This window comes from Podarcis erhardii, assembly GCF_964252035.2.
Source record: "Podarcis erhardii genome assembly, chromosome: 6".
NCBI classification, from domain to species: domain Eukaryota; kingdom Metazoa; phylum Chordata; class Lepidosauria; order Squamata; family Lacertidae; genus Podarcis; species Podarcis erhardii.
In genome coordinates, this window is record NC_138510.1 from 5,767,278 (window position 1) to 5,782,140 (window position 14,863).

Consider the following 14,863-nt stretch of genomic DNA (forward strand, 5'->3'; position numbering starts at 1 on the left):
TGATACAGGAAAGGTCTTGAGCTATTGGTGTTTCAGTCCTGGATACAGCATGCACGAGTTAGTTCGTCAGGAAGTCCGAACAATCATTCTCACTAGCGGAACACTCTCTCCACTATCGTCTTTTACTATGGAAATGCAGATGTGAGTCTCTTTCTGTTGCTCCTATGACAAAAGGCAGCTTGAGTTGGGTCATATCCTGTCCTGGGTTTCAATGAAAGTCACTGAAGAACGAGTACGGGATTTTCAGGTTCAAGGTTTATTTCTTACGTGTGGGATGCTTTTGACAAGGTATTTGAAGAAACATCATCACACATTTCCTGTGATGCAAAGTGAGTCCCGAGCACATCAGTGATTGGCTGTTCTTGGAGGTCAGTTTCGGTACATGTGGAAGTGCCATGGGAAAAGTCCTCCCTCTAAATCGTTTGGAAATTGGCACCGGTTTAAACCTGCCTCTTGAATTTACTAATTTGCCATTTAATTGTGATCTGAGGATGAGGATGGTGATAATTGATTGCTCGCTCTTCACCCTATTGTCCCAGGGCAGGTTACAGCAAGTAAAACACAGTGTTAAAACAAGCTTAAAACAACTTACAATCACAGAAATAAAGTGGGTCCTAAAAGTATATGTGGCAGAGAGATGCCCAAAAAATTTACTGAAGAGATAGATGTTTTTTTCCTCTTTTTAGTTTACTTACTTTGAGGCAATTATTAATTACATACTGGACCACTATTTATGTTCATATTAACAGATGTTCAGTTTTAAATGCTGTTGTGCGATAGATTAGTCCACAGTGACCAACCAGATCATAGAATCTAAGAGCCGGAAGGGACCCTGACTTACTCAGTTTTTTGCTTCTTTCGTATTCTCCTGCCCACAGCTCAAACCACCAACCTTCTGGTTAACAGCCAGGCACACTGGCCCATTGCGCCACCTGAGGTACTCGGGTGCCTGAGGCTAGAGGACTCGTTCTTTAAATTTCTGCCTATTTGCTAAATGCACCTTTTAGCTTGTGCTTGCCTCTTCAGTGTTGTGTATTTTATGTGCACATACTCTACCTCATTATTTTGGGGCATCCCTGTTTCTATGTCATTCCATACCACTTGGGCCAGTAACTTGTTTTAGCTGACCGGACTACTTTTTTCAAAGGACCTATACAGTTAGGAAAACTTAAAAATATCCTCTGGCTTGCTGACATGTGACGCATCCGCATGAAGGGTTCATTTGCCCAGGCCACACAGGGATCATGTGACTTTGATGATCAACATGACAACCTCTCTCCAGTTTTTGTCCCTGCCTCTACCCATCCAGTTTGTGTATAACCTCTCTCTATTTCTGGATTGTGCCTTTTTTTCTCCGCTTCCATTTTCGACTCCACCTCTTACTCAGTATCTTGCTCCTTGACCGTTCTCTACATATTTTTATATGTGTGAAAAAAATCCTTACCTTTCCCCCATTAGTTCTCTTCCATCGTTGTGTCCGGACACTGAGGTCCAGTGCCGAGGGCCTTCGGTCGGTTCCCTCGCTGCGAGAAGCCAAGTTACAGGGAACCAGGCAGAGGGCCTTCTCGGTAGTGGCACCTGCCCTGTGGAACGCCCTCCCACCAGATGTCAAAGTGATAAACAACTACTAGACTTTTAGAAGACATCTGAAGGCAGCCCTGTTTAGGGAAGCTTTTAATGTTTAATAATGTTTAATTGTATTTTAATATTTTGTTGGAAGCCACCCAGAGTGGCTGGGGAAACCCAGCCAGATGGGTGGGGTATAAATAATAAATTATTAATATTGTTATTATTAGTTAGTTAGTTAGTTAGTTATATCCCCTCTTCTTTGCTGCTATGGTGCCCGCAGGCAAAGATATGCGTAGTTCTCAGTCTGAAAGTGGGACGGCGAAGACAAATACCTTCCAGATCGGCCTATAGCCAGACTGGCAAAAGCAGGACCCAGTGAGGCCCCTACTTGGTGAAAGGTGAAAGTCACCCAGTCAGAACACCTCACCCATGGGGCCTGTGCCAGTGCTGGGATTGCAGCAGGCAGCGTTGGAAGACCCAAGTGCTTCCAGCCATGAATTCTCCCCATGTGGAATCTCTCTTGGCCACCAGGCTTGGGGTTAGAAGAGCATAGGAGGCTGCATGAGGATTTGGCAGCCAGCAGGCCCCTCACTTCACAGGCCTCCCCTGAAGTCCACTGCTTAAACCCCAGCACCCTTTCCCCCACCTCTACAGTTGGAGCAGCAGCCATATTCACTAGAGAACCAGTCTTCAGCTGCTGGATCAGAACCCTCTGTCAAGCCCCAGCCTGATCTAAGGCAGGTCACAACAGCAACATTGCTGCCATAAAATACACGGTAAAGACATGGGTCCCCAAATGCATGTTTAAGTTAAAGTTGGGTCCCGTCTCTGAAAAAGTGTGGCGACTACTGATCTCAAAGAGTTAGGCTGCAGTGGTTTTTTTGACCACCAGAGGCCATCAAAGGACACGATAAGTTTAGTACAGGGGTAGACAACCTAAGGCCTGGGGGCCCGATGCGGCCCATTCGCCTTCTAAATCTGGACCGCGGACAGTCCGGGAATCAGCCTGTTTTTACATGAGTAGAATGTGTCCTTTTATTTAAAATGCATCTCTGGGTTTTTTGTGGGGCCTGCCTGGTGTTTTTGCATGAGTAGAATGTGTGCTTTAATTTAAAATGCATCTCTGGGTTATTTGTGGGGCATAGGAATTCGTTCATCCCCACCCCCAATATAGTGCAGCCCACCACATGGTCTGAGGGACGGTGGACCGGCCCACGGCTGAAAAAGGTTGCTGACCCCTGGTTTAGTGCCTTCTCTTCTATTTCAGCTAATAGGGGAACTTTCCTTTCTAAATGGCAGCAGAGCCCGGTAGGCTTATCACAGCTTTACATTTCCTCTTCAAGAGGCTTTGCTGAATTTTCTTCATTCTTTTGTCTTTCCTGTTATCATCTCTCAGATTTTAGAGCTTTATCACAGACCAAAAGAAAACAAAAGAAGAGAAACTCGAGGGAGGTTGTTATACTAATAATCAAAGTCACATGATCCCTGGGGAAATCAGAACATAAAACTCCTCATACAAGTTCATTATACAAGTTCATTATACCAGCCTAGAAGGTCTATGCGTGGTAAATGACCTAATGTTCCTTTCTGGCTTCACTGCTGTGATCCCAGAACACTGGAGGTAGAATGCACACATATATCTAGATATCTATCCTATAACTTTTAAAAGAACTGCAGTTCGCTAAGAGCATCATTCTCTTTTTTAAAAAAATAAATAAAAATTAATTGATTTTCCAATATTTTTCCAAAAACAGCCTCATTATAATAGCGGAATCGGGGGCAGTCACGGCAGCCAGAGTGCTCTGTGCACCCAGTCCCTTTGCCTGCCCTTGCATTCCATGGGGAAACTGAGTGCCAGACCGCCAGGCAAACTTTGGATGGGAGCCTGGTTCCTCTTCCAACCGAAGAGGAATGCAGATAATGGAATTCCCCCATCAATTTCTGATTAACTCCATCTGTCTCTCTCAGGATTAAGCTAAACTATAAAGTCTATAGAACTGACAGGTTGGTGAAGTCTGACTGTCTTTCTGTTTTCCTTTAGTCCCTTCCCAGTTTGTTTGGAAAACCCACACGTTATCGATAAACACCAGATTTGGGTGGGGATAATCCCTAAAGGACCTGATGGTGGTTTGCTGAGTTCCACCTATGAAAAAAGGTAATAGGGTTCCTTCCTTCCAGTTTCATAATCTTGTTGCAGACTTGGGTACTGTGATAGGAATTTTATGGTCTTAGATATATGGCAATGTTCACAACCACACGTACATAGATCAGCACAGGAAAGCCAACCTGGAACCATTTTGATTCCTAAACTGAGCAAATGTTTCTCTGCATGGTCAAAATGGAAAAGCCTCCCCATTGTCTCTTCCTTCATAAATCCTGTCTTAATCTGTGTTTGAATAAAGGTGTGAGCCTGTGACCTGGCCCAGGAAATAAGTATTTTACCACTACAAAAGAATGGCCAGGCTCCCCAGGAAATCCAATCAAGTAACCTGCCAGACAGGAGATAAACAAGGACAAGAGAAAAACAACATTTAAATTTCTGTGATGTAGGTGGGATGTATCTTAGGGGTGGTCTTAGGTTACACCCCTTCTGTGATGTATGCATAATGTTTCTGGGGGTGGTCTTGATCTAGAGGATGGGAATTTCAAAAGTCTTTATAAGCCCTTGCACAGCATTTTGGGGGTCCTCTTCCTCTCCTGCGTGTGAGGGGAGCACCCTGTTGCAACAGATCAATAAAGATCAAGCTTACTAGCTGCTTTGCTTCTCAATATTCTCTGGTTGGCCTCTGTTATTTTCTCCTACCAATAGGGAACCTATGTAAGGACTCTATATGGGCTCTTGGATACCCCATAAGGGAAAAGGGCATATTTTTATTTACAACAGTACTGCATCAATTTACTGCACATGGGCTCAGCACAAATTCTCTGCAGAAAAATTGTATTTGTGATTTTTGGGACTACAGAGCCCAAATTCATACATAACAGAAAATGCTTTATGAGACTGTGTTATAATGAGACTTGAATTTGACCCCTCTCTCTTCACTCCTTCACATGCAAAGGAAAAACAGTTAATATTTTCATGTTCTGTTGTGGAACAAACCCCAGCTTTCTGTTACTCTAAAATACAATTTTTTTAGGTGCAGCAACTAGACTTGTGCAAGGTGTTCCAAGTGTGACTGCACCAGTTTTGTACAATGGCATAATGATACTGGGAGTTTTTGTTTCATTCTCCTTCCTAATAACCCCTAATACGGGATTCACATTTTTCACAGCTGCAACACACTGGGTCAACATTTTCATCAAGATACCCACAATGAGCCCAATATCTCTCTTTCTGAATCAGTCACCTCTAATTCAGAGAGGAAGTTGCGGGAGGCAAACACAAAAGAGCCAGAAAGTAAAGGAAACTTGAGAAGTTTCTGTTTCAGAGTTAGAACTTCACCATATGACTCTCTGTGTCCAGAGATAAGAGTCCACTCCACGTAGGACAATAAGCATGATTTCTGAGGAAGGCTAAACCAGGCACTGCACTCATTTCAACCCCACCTACCCCTTTTTGTTAGTTTAATGACCATGGGCGGCATGGGGGTGGGCAGGGAAGGCAAAGCCCCCTTCCTCAAACAAGGAGATTCCTCCCCCCCCCATTTGCTGGACTTCCATTAACATATCCTGTTAATTTTTTTCAGTGATCTTAGCACGCTCACCTAGAAATATACTTTGCCTCTTCTGTCCCCCACCCATTGTTTTCTAGTGTTGACACTGTTAATGACTCAGCTATTTAAACTTTTATAACTTCTGTAGATGATTCTTTGGATCATATGACTAGATACATTCTAATAAATTACAGGGACCTGTTTTTTCGGTGAATCAGTCAATAGGGGAAAGAAGAGAGTGATAGTCATGTCTTAAGGGTGACAAACGGTTCATTGTATTCCTTTGGTGATGACTGTGGGGGCACCAGGCATTCTTTACTTTCCAACATGTAGAAGCTGGGTGCTGACGGGTAGTTGTTGTTTTTGCAGATTTTCATCAGAGTGTCTGTCATCTCTTGGGAGAACAATAGGTAAGACCGAGAAGACCTTCTGCTCCAACATGACTGAAATCCACACAGATTTAAATCAACACTGTGCACTTAGCCAAGCAATGCAGCTGCTACACCATGGGTAGGCAACCTAAGCCCCGGGGGCCAGATGCGGCCCAATCGCCTTCTAAGTCTGGCCCGCGGACGGTCTGGGAATCAGCGTGTTTTTACATGAGTAGAATGTGTGCTTTTATTTAAAACGCATCTCTGGGTTATTTGTGGGGCATAGGAATTCGTTCATTTTTATATATATTTTTTGGTCAAAATATAGTCCGGCCCCCCACAAGGTCTGAGGAACAGTGGACCGGCCCCCTGCTGAAAAAGTTTGTTGGTCTCCCACCAACTGAGGCGCTAAATACTGTTGGGGGGTGGAAATGTGTCCTTGACTCCACCCTTGAAGAGCTGCTGCCAATCAAATAAAATGCAAATAAAAAAAGTAATTTTAAAAAAAGATACTGAAATCAGGGTGAACTTGGTCTTAATATTTGTTTTGTTTTGGCAGGTAATCTTGTTCGAATCACACCACATGGGCTGCTTGTTTTCTTCCCTTCATATCCTGTCATGGATAAAAGCCTGGAATATTGGAGAGTAGGTTTCCATGGCCTTTTCTGTCCTATAAAGTGACATTAAGCAATATGCATTGTTCACGCTGCTAGTCATTAACGAGAACCTATACAAACAATATTGGTGTTTGAGTTGAGTGGATTTGTGCACAGTTTTGACAGATGGTAAGGAAATAATAAGATTGTTCCACACAGTCTTCAGCTCATTCCTCATTAACTGCTTTCACTGCATTGTTGCCAAAAAGGTTGTTGAATGGTGACATGGCTTAAAGCTGTAACTATTGGCAGCCTGAGCATCTTCCCCATCTGATCTGAAGCGATACGATCAGATTCTATACAATGAGGAGTTAGGCAAAGTAACTTGTTCACCAGAGGGCATAAAACACAATTGAGATGGCATTACCTTACAGGTTCCAACAGCTATCGCCTCTCTTTCATGTTCTGGCTTGATTCAAATTAGTGCAATGATTTGCAATAATTTTAATTTAAAACTTTCTGGCTTGTGGCATTGGAATAAAGCAAGAGACTATATTTCTTGTTTACTTTAGGAAACCTTGAGTTTCAAAAATACTCACATGTTGGAAACATGCCCCAGGGTTCTTGCTTGCTTATCCAAAGAATCAGAGCTTGTTGTCTGGTGCTAACAGGCATGAAACCTTTGTCCAGTTTTGGTGTGGAGGCGGGGGGTGTCTTAGGTGACTGCACACCTGCTTGTATTACATCTATCAAGCAGGCAGGAAAATCCCACACCTTGTTTGAAGTAGTTGATTCACTTGCTTGAGTCACTTGTACCAGTCCTTCTCTTTCTCTCTGTTTTCTCACAGGAGCATGATCTTGCTGGAAGAATTGAAGCAGTTAAACCAATGTTTGTGGAACCAAGAAACAAAGGAACCTTCACAGAGGTTGGCAAGACTTTACACTGTTATGCTGCATAGTAACTTGGTTCCTGGCTGCTTAGTCAGACTGCTACTGAGCAACCTTGAGCCTGGTCCCAGGGAAAAGAGAATCTGGTTGTCAGTGATGTCCGATATACAGCTTGAGATTGTTGTTGTTTAGTCGTGTCTGACTCTTCGTGAACCCATGGACCAGAGCACGCCGGGCACTCCTGTCTTCCACTGCCTCCCGCAGTTTGGTCAAACTCATGTTGGTAGCTTCGAGAACACTGTCCAACCATCTCGTCCTCTGTCATCCCCTTCTCCTTGCGCCCTCCATCTTTCCCAGCATCAGGGTCTTTTCCAGGGAGTCTTCTCTTCTCATGAGGTGGCCAAAGTCTTGGAGCCTCAGCTTCAGGATCTGTCCTTCCAGTGAGCACTCAGGGCTGATTTCCTTAAGAATGGAGAGGTTTGATCTTCTTGCAGCCCATGGGACTCTCAAGAGTCTCCTCCAGCACCATAATTCAAAAGCATCAATTCTTCGGCGATCAGCTTTCTTTATGGTCCAGCTCTCACTTCCATACATCACTACTGGGAAAACCATGGCTTTAACTATACGGCCCTTTGTTGGCAAGGTGATGTCTCTGCTTTTTAAGATGCTGTCTAGGTTTGTCATTGCTTTTCTCCCAAGAAGCAGGCGTCTTTTAATTTCGTGACTGCTGTCACGAAGTTAGGTAGGCCAACAGGAATAGTGGCAGTTTCCTCCTAGCAGTTTTATTGGTTTTATCCTGCTCACATAGCACTCCATGCACCAGAAGGTATCTGTTTTTTCTATTAGTGTTTTCCTGAAGCTTGAGCCTTAATCAAAATTCTGGCATTTGGGTTATACGCAGTAGTGGTTGGTAAAGCAGAGTTGCTCACCTGGCTTCCCAGTGCCAAGCATCACTTCCAGTTACCGAAAGGGAGATGGGTAGAGGCGAGGTGGCAGGAAGCTTGCCACCGGGTGCCGCAGCAGTGTAACCAATCAGATGCTTCACCCGTGATGCCAAGTTCCTCCCCTCATCTTCCTCTTCCTCTTTTCAGTAATTGATAGTGATAGGGTTTGGAAACCAGGTGAGCAGTGCCACTGTGCCAGATATATGACATATCACAAGTACACATTCATCACTTTGGCCTTGAAACACCATATAACTCTTAATAAAAATGTGCGATGAACAGCAAGTTAACATTTAAAAAATCATTCAGAAAGCTCAAGTGAGTTAAAAGGAAGTTGAACATTGGACATATTTCTGACTCCTGGCAATTTTAGATTTCCCTTGCTTCCTTTAGATTTTTATAGACTTTTAATTCTTTTTAGTTTTTGAAATAGTTTTTCGGATTTTAAATAACTGTAAACCTCCCCCCCCCCCCCCCGCCCCAAGCTGGCCTATGACCGTAATAAAGATTTGATTTGATTTGACCTCTGGCAGAAGCACTTTGGAAACAGTGCAGTGTTTTGAATAATCTGCTAAAAATCTCTGCAACTTTATTGCATAGAACAGCCCTTGCACACACACCCTCTTAATGAATTCCTATGTATCACACCTCTTGGGCAAAACCTTTTTACAGGAAAAAAATTTTCTGAAAAAGCAGCATGTACCCTGCAGATAGGGCTTCCTTCCTTCATCATTGCTTTTTCTTCTTGGTGGGACGGCACGTTCAACTCTTCTTATCAAACGGTTAGTCATGCTTGAATTCCACGGAAAACAAAGTGCAGTGGTGGTTTTTTAAAATAACTTTGTTTATGAACTTTCATTTAAAAATCTCAGATTGATCCATAAGTAAACCCACCATTCTCCTAACCTTGAAATGTCTCTGCTGGGTTATCCTAATTTTCCGAACATTTATGTGCATATAAAATGCTATATATTTCCTGTTTGTCTCGTCTTGAACATAATTTGCGGGAAGATAAGGAACGGGAATTCTTTGTGTTGTGTTCCATGGAAGCTGCTGTCTCACATGGCCTGATATGAGATTTGCAGGTTTCTTGTAATGAAGGGTGGCTCATTCATGGAACTAAACATCTGCCCGATTGAGCAAAGTTAGCAAGATACCGGGATCCTAGATCCTGTATATTTCAGTGGAAGTTGGAAAGCTGTTACGTTCCAGAGGATGGGGCCACAATCACTGAAGCTGTAAGCTTCTATGTAATGACAGGACTGCAGATACAGTACGTTCCAAGGAAACCAGGAATCAGTTGAAGGCCAAACATGATGCAAAGACAAAGTCAGGCAACAGTCTAAGCTCACAGGGTGTCCAGGCAAGGTACAGTGGAGCAAGGCAGAGAGACTAGATCTGGGACCCAGATGTTTCCAGCAAGTGGAAGGCTCAAGAGGGAGGCCTCCTAAACCAGATGGTAGCTCAGCTGCTGGCTGTGATGGAGTAGCATGGATTCCTTACTCATGAGAAGCCCCCTTACGAGTAGAGTGACAACTTTGGGTCCATAGATGCATAATGTTCCATTCCTCTTCAGCCCGGAACTGAAAGCTTTTGGTGTCGGCACTCTTGAAAACAGGGAGCTGTGAGGAGCCTGCTTCACCTCCTCTGACAGTTTTATTTGTTTTATTTATTTCACAACATTTATATACCACTTAGAATCATAGAGTTGGAAGAGACCACAAGGGCCATCGAGTCCAACCCCCTGCCAAGCAGGAAACACCATCAGAGCACTCCTGACATGGTTGTCAAGCCTCTGCTTAAAGACCTCCAAAGAAGGAGACTCCACCACACTCCTTGGCAGCAAATTCCACTGTCGAACAGCTCTTACTGTCAGGAAGTTCTTCCTAATGTTTAGGTGGAATCTTCTTTCTTGTAGTTTGGATCCATTGCTCTGTGTCCGCTTCTCTGGAGCAGCAGAAAACAACCTTTCTCCCTCCTCCATGTGACATCCCTTTATATATTTGAACATGACTATCATATCCCCCCTTAACCTCCTCTTCTCCAGGCTAAACATGCCCAGCTCCCTTAGTCGTTCCTCATAAGGCATCGTTTCCAGGCCTTTGACCATTTTGGTTGCCCTCCTCTGGACACGTTCCAGTTTGTCCGTGTCCTTCTTGAACTGTGGTGCCCAGAACTGGACACAGTACTCCAGGTGAGGTCTGACCAGAGCAGAATACAGTGGCACTATTACTTCCCTTGATCTAGATGCTATACTCCTATTGATGCAGCCCAGAATTGCATTGGCTTTTTAAGCTGCCGCGTCACACTGTTGGCTCATGTCAAGTTTGTGGTCAACCAAGACTCCTAGATCCTTTTCACATGTACTGCTCTCAAGCCAGGTGTCACCCATCTTGTATTTGTGCCTCTCATTTTTTTTTTGCCCAAGTGCAATACTTTACATTTCTCCCTGTTAAAATTCATCTTGTTTGTTTTGGCCCAGTTCTCTAATCTGTCAAGGTCGTTTTGAAGTGTGATCCTGTCCTCTGGGGTGTTAGCCACCCGTCCCAGTTTGGTGTCATCTGCAAATTTGATCAGGATGCCCTTTAGTCCATCATCCAAGTCGTTGATAAAGATGTTACACTTGACTGTAATAAAACCTCAGAGCAGTTTACAAAAAGAATAAAGCAATAAAACTACCTGTTAAAAACCCAGTTAAAAAGACTCAGTTTAAAACCCAGTTTAGAACGTTCAAAAGATAATTAAAACCAGCAATAAACCAAAAGAAGATTAAAACACATGATAGCTTGTACATGTCTTGTTAGGTTTGCTTAAACAAGAAGGTAAAGGGACCCCTGACCATTAGGTCCAGTCATGCCTGATTCTGGGGTTGTGGCGTTCATCTTGCTTTACTGGCAGAGGGAGCCGGCGTACAGCTTCCGGGTCATGTGGCCAGCATGACTAAGCCTCTTCTGGCGAACCAGAGCAGCGCACGGAAACGTCGTTTACCTTCCCGCCGGAGCGGTACCTATTTATCTACTTGCACTTTGACGTGCTTTTGAACTGCTAGGTTGGCAGGAGCAGGGACCGGGCAACGGGAGCTCACCCCGTCGCGGGGATTCGAACTGCCGACCTTCTGATCGGCAAGTCCTAGGCTCTGTGGTTTAACCCACAGACCACCCTTGTCCGAAGAATGTTTTTAGCAGGTGCCAAAAAAAGTATTTTTACTTACTTACTTACCACCCTATACCCGGAGGTCTCAGGGCGGGACAGTGAAGGCACCTGGCCAGTGTCAATAGGTGCTACATGGTAATGCAATCACAAAAGTTTATGGGTTCCAAGCTCTGAAAGGTGTTATATACCGATAGCAGCACGTTTAACTTGGTGCAGTAGCAGATCTGCAGTCAGTGCAAGTCTCTGAGCAGAGGTGTCATATGCTGACGGGGTTTTAGTCCTGTCAACAGTTGTGCTGCAGCATCCATCATCAGAAGGGCCCCTCAAAGGGATCCTAAGCATCGGATTCAGGGGACCGTGCCTGTTCCTCAAGGTCCTGTGGAGTGTCTTGAGCCAGTGTGGTGTAGTGGTTAAGAGCGATGGACTCGTAATCTGGGGAACCGGGTTCGCTTCCCCGCTCCTCCACATGCAGCTGCTGGGTGACTTTGGGCCAGTCAAACTTCTTTGAAGTCTCTCAGCCCCACTCACCTCACAGAGTGTTTGTTGTGGGGGAGGAAGGGAAAGGAGAATGTTAGCTACTTTGAGACTCCTTAAAGGGAGTGAAAGGCGGGATTTCAAATCCAAACTTTCTTCTTTCTCTCTCTGGTACCAAGCCAGAGCTAGGCACAACACAAGTTTGTCCTTAAATTTTCATTTACATTCTCTCTCTCTCTCTCTCTCTCTCTCTCTCTCTCTCTCCTAGGTCATAAATGCCTATTATGAGAAGATTGTCTGCCCCAAGTCTAATGGTGCTGTTTTCTTGGCTGTGTGCCGGGGGAAGGTATGTGTAACAGATTGCAGATGTCTGAAAGTTAGACTCTCTGCAGAAGCCAACTTGTGCAGAGCAACAGTGGGAATTTATTTATTTAAGAATCATAAGAACTGGGGAAGAGTTGGATTCAGATCCCCTCTCAGCTATGAAGCTCACTGGGAACTTTATGCTTGAAATCTCTTGGCCTAACCTATTTTACAGGGTTGTTGTAATAATAGAAATCAATTAACAGAATCTGAGTAGTTGTGTTAAATAGTTGAAATATACTGCAACATTTTGTTGCAGTCCTGCTTCTGTGAGTTGTTATTATTAGTTACATTTTTATACCAACTCTCTCCCAGTTCGCTCAGGGTGGTGTATATGGTTCTCACCTGGTCATTTTTATCTCTGCAACAGCCCTATGAGACAGTTTCGGCTGAGAGAGAGTGATCGAGAGGGTCACCAGTGAGCTTCATCACTAAGTGAGGATTTGAATCCCTGCATTTCCTGTGCTAGCTGGATGCTCTAACCACTGCACCACACTGCTTCTGAAGTTCCATTACACACATGGAAATAATATAAGATTTGTTGGCTGTTACTATACCATTTCCTCGCTGGTTTTCATCAGTAAGATGGAGAAACTCAAACTCATTTCCTACTATCTGTTCTTGTCTTTCACAATCCTAAAGTTTCTACTTTCATAGGAACTTTAACACACCAGCTTGTGTGTCAAATACCCCATGCATGGGTGCCATGAAGCTTGTTTGTGTGGTGTTGCTGGACTGTGGCAACTTCTAGTCTGCATTTCCTCTGGGCCATGAGCTTGTTCAGCTGTCTTGTGTGAACTAAGATAATGTCCTGCAGTGCTTCCCAGCTGATGTGTCTTCTAAGGAAAGATTGGTAGGAGTGGGCCTTTCAAGGAAGCTAGTCCGTCATTCCATATCTTTCTGCTGAGAAACTCGTGATAAGCTTCCAAGAAACCTCAGGATATCCTGGAACTGTTTGAAAATGATGTAACTAGCATAACCTCAACTTTTGAAGCAGCAGCATTGAAGCCAAAATAAAAATAAATGAAGCATGTTATCAGCATGCTTTGACACAAAGAGACATAATAAAGCTGGCTTCCTGTATTTATGGTTGGGCTTTTTGTTTTTGTTTTGTCTTTTGCTTCTTATGGAAAGTGAAAGTGAAAATGTTAGGCATGTTTCTTGACCATTGTAATACATTACAGACCTTATTTGGCAGCCACTGGGAACTTCCCGGTGACAAGGCTCTACACAGAAGAACAGTAACTTGTTACCTTTTCTTTTTTTATTTGTGTATCCATTCCTTCATTCCTTCATTTACCATATATGATCTTTTTTTAAAAAATCATATTCCCCCCCCCCCCAACGGTGGATCTAAGCTGCAAGATAAAACATAAACATGTACTTAAGCTACAACATATTGCAGTGGCAAGTTTAAAAGGTCTAGATAAATAAAATGCTGGCATTCTCGGCCAGAAGGTGCTAAAGAAGGATCGAACATTTTTTATGTATGCAACAACAGCAGCAAGGATACTTGTCGCTAAGCATTGGAAAACTCAAGATTTACCCACACTGGAAGAATGGCAGATGCAACTGATAGACTATATGGAACTGGCTGAGATGACTGGCAGAATCCGAGACCTGGGAGAAGAGACGGTGGAAGAAGATTGGAAGAAATTCAAGACCTATTTACAAAAATATTGTAAATTGTATGAATGTTAAGAAGGATGCTAGAGTAAAAACAACTTGGCACCATTAAGCTAGATGAAGAGAAATATGAAGATAAGTTAAATTTAAGAAAAGATAAAGTTTTGGAAAATTTTAGGTTATATTTAAATCTTTAAGATCTGAATAAAGGATATCTAAATTAGAGATACAACATTGGAAAATTAGATAATAAGAATAGAAACAAGGGGATAAATTTGCTGGATAAAAATTTATAGCCAGGAATGCAGGAGCGGGAGATGTGAGGGAGTCCAAGAAGTTAAGAAAATTATGTTAAGAGATGTGTTATATTGTATTGATTCCTTGGCATTGTAATTAAAATAAAAATTGTTAATAAATAAAAAAGATAAATAAAATGCTGTTGGCGAAAATAAAAAAAAAGATGTTGTGAGGGAAACTTCTCTGGAAAGGGTGTTCCATAAATAGGGTGCTATAGCTTCAAAATGCCAGTTTTTTATTGCCACCCTCCTTACTTTACCTGGAACTCTTAGTGTGTGTCCTTGTCCAGCCTTGGAGGGCTCTCTCCATATCCCAGGAGGTCATGCGACTCCTTCATGGAGTGCTGCTTGAACTTCTTGATGTGTAGATTGAATGGGCTACTAAGAGCCAACTAGTGTGTTCAAAGCATAAATGAGATTCTAACTCAGTGCTTCCTAACCAGCAGCTTACTTTCATCGCTCCTACATTGCACTAGAGGGACGCGGGTGGTGCTGTGGGTTAAACCACAGAGCCTAGGACTTGCCAATCAGAAGGTTGGCGGTTCGAATCCCTGCAACGGGGTGAGCTTCTGTTGCTCGGTCCCTGCTCCTGCCAACCTAGCAGTTAGAAAGCACATCAAAGTGCAAGTAGATCAATAGGTACCACTCCGGCGGGAAGGTCTGGTACTGCTCTGGTTCGCCAGAAGCGGCTTAGTCATGCTGGCCGCATGACCCGGAAGCTGTACGCCAGGTCCCTCAGCTAATAAAGCGAGATGAGCACGGCAACCCCAGAGTCGGCCATGACTGGACTGAATGGTCAGGGGTCCCTTTACCTTTACCTTAAATTGCACTAGTATAGTCATAAAGTGGTCTTTAGACTGAGGCATCCAGAGAATTATATCATAGGCCTTGGCACCATCAAGCGGAGAGACACAGCTCAGATCTTAAGCA

General features: G+C 43.6%; 1 protein-coding gene across 3 annotated transcripts in view; it reads left to right on the forward strand.

The window, feature by feature from the left end:
- Window positions 1-14,863, forward strand: part of RTEL1 (regulator of telomere elongation helicase 1) — an 80,946-nt gene that overhangs the window by 33,435 nt on the left and 32,648 nt on the right. For all 3 annotated transcript variants that reach the window (XM_081867545.1, XM_081867547.1, XM_081867546.1), the window contains exons 17-22: window positions 9-141; window positions 3,611-3,724; window positions 5,592-5,632; window positions 6,153-6,238; window positions 7,038-7,115; window positions 11,917-11,994. In XM_081867545.1, the coding sequence (XP_081723671.1) occupies window positions 9-141; window positions 3,611-3,724; window positions 5,592-5,632; window positions 6,153-6,238; window positions 7,038-7,115; window positions 11,917-11,994 (530 nt within the window). The remainder of the gene's footprint in view (window positions 1-8; window positions 142-3,610; window positions 3,725-5,591; window positions 5,633-6,152; window positions 6,239-7,037; window positions 7,116-11,916; window positions 11,995-14,863) is intronic.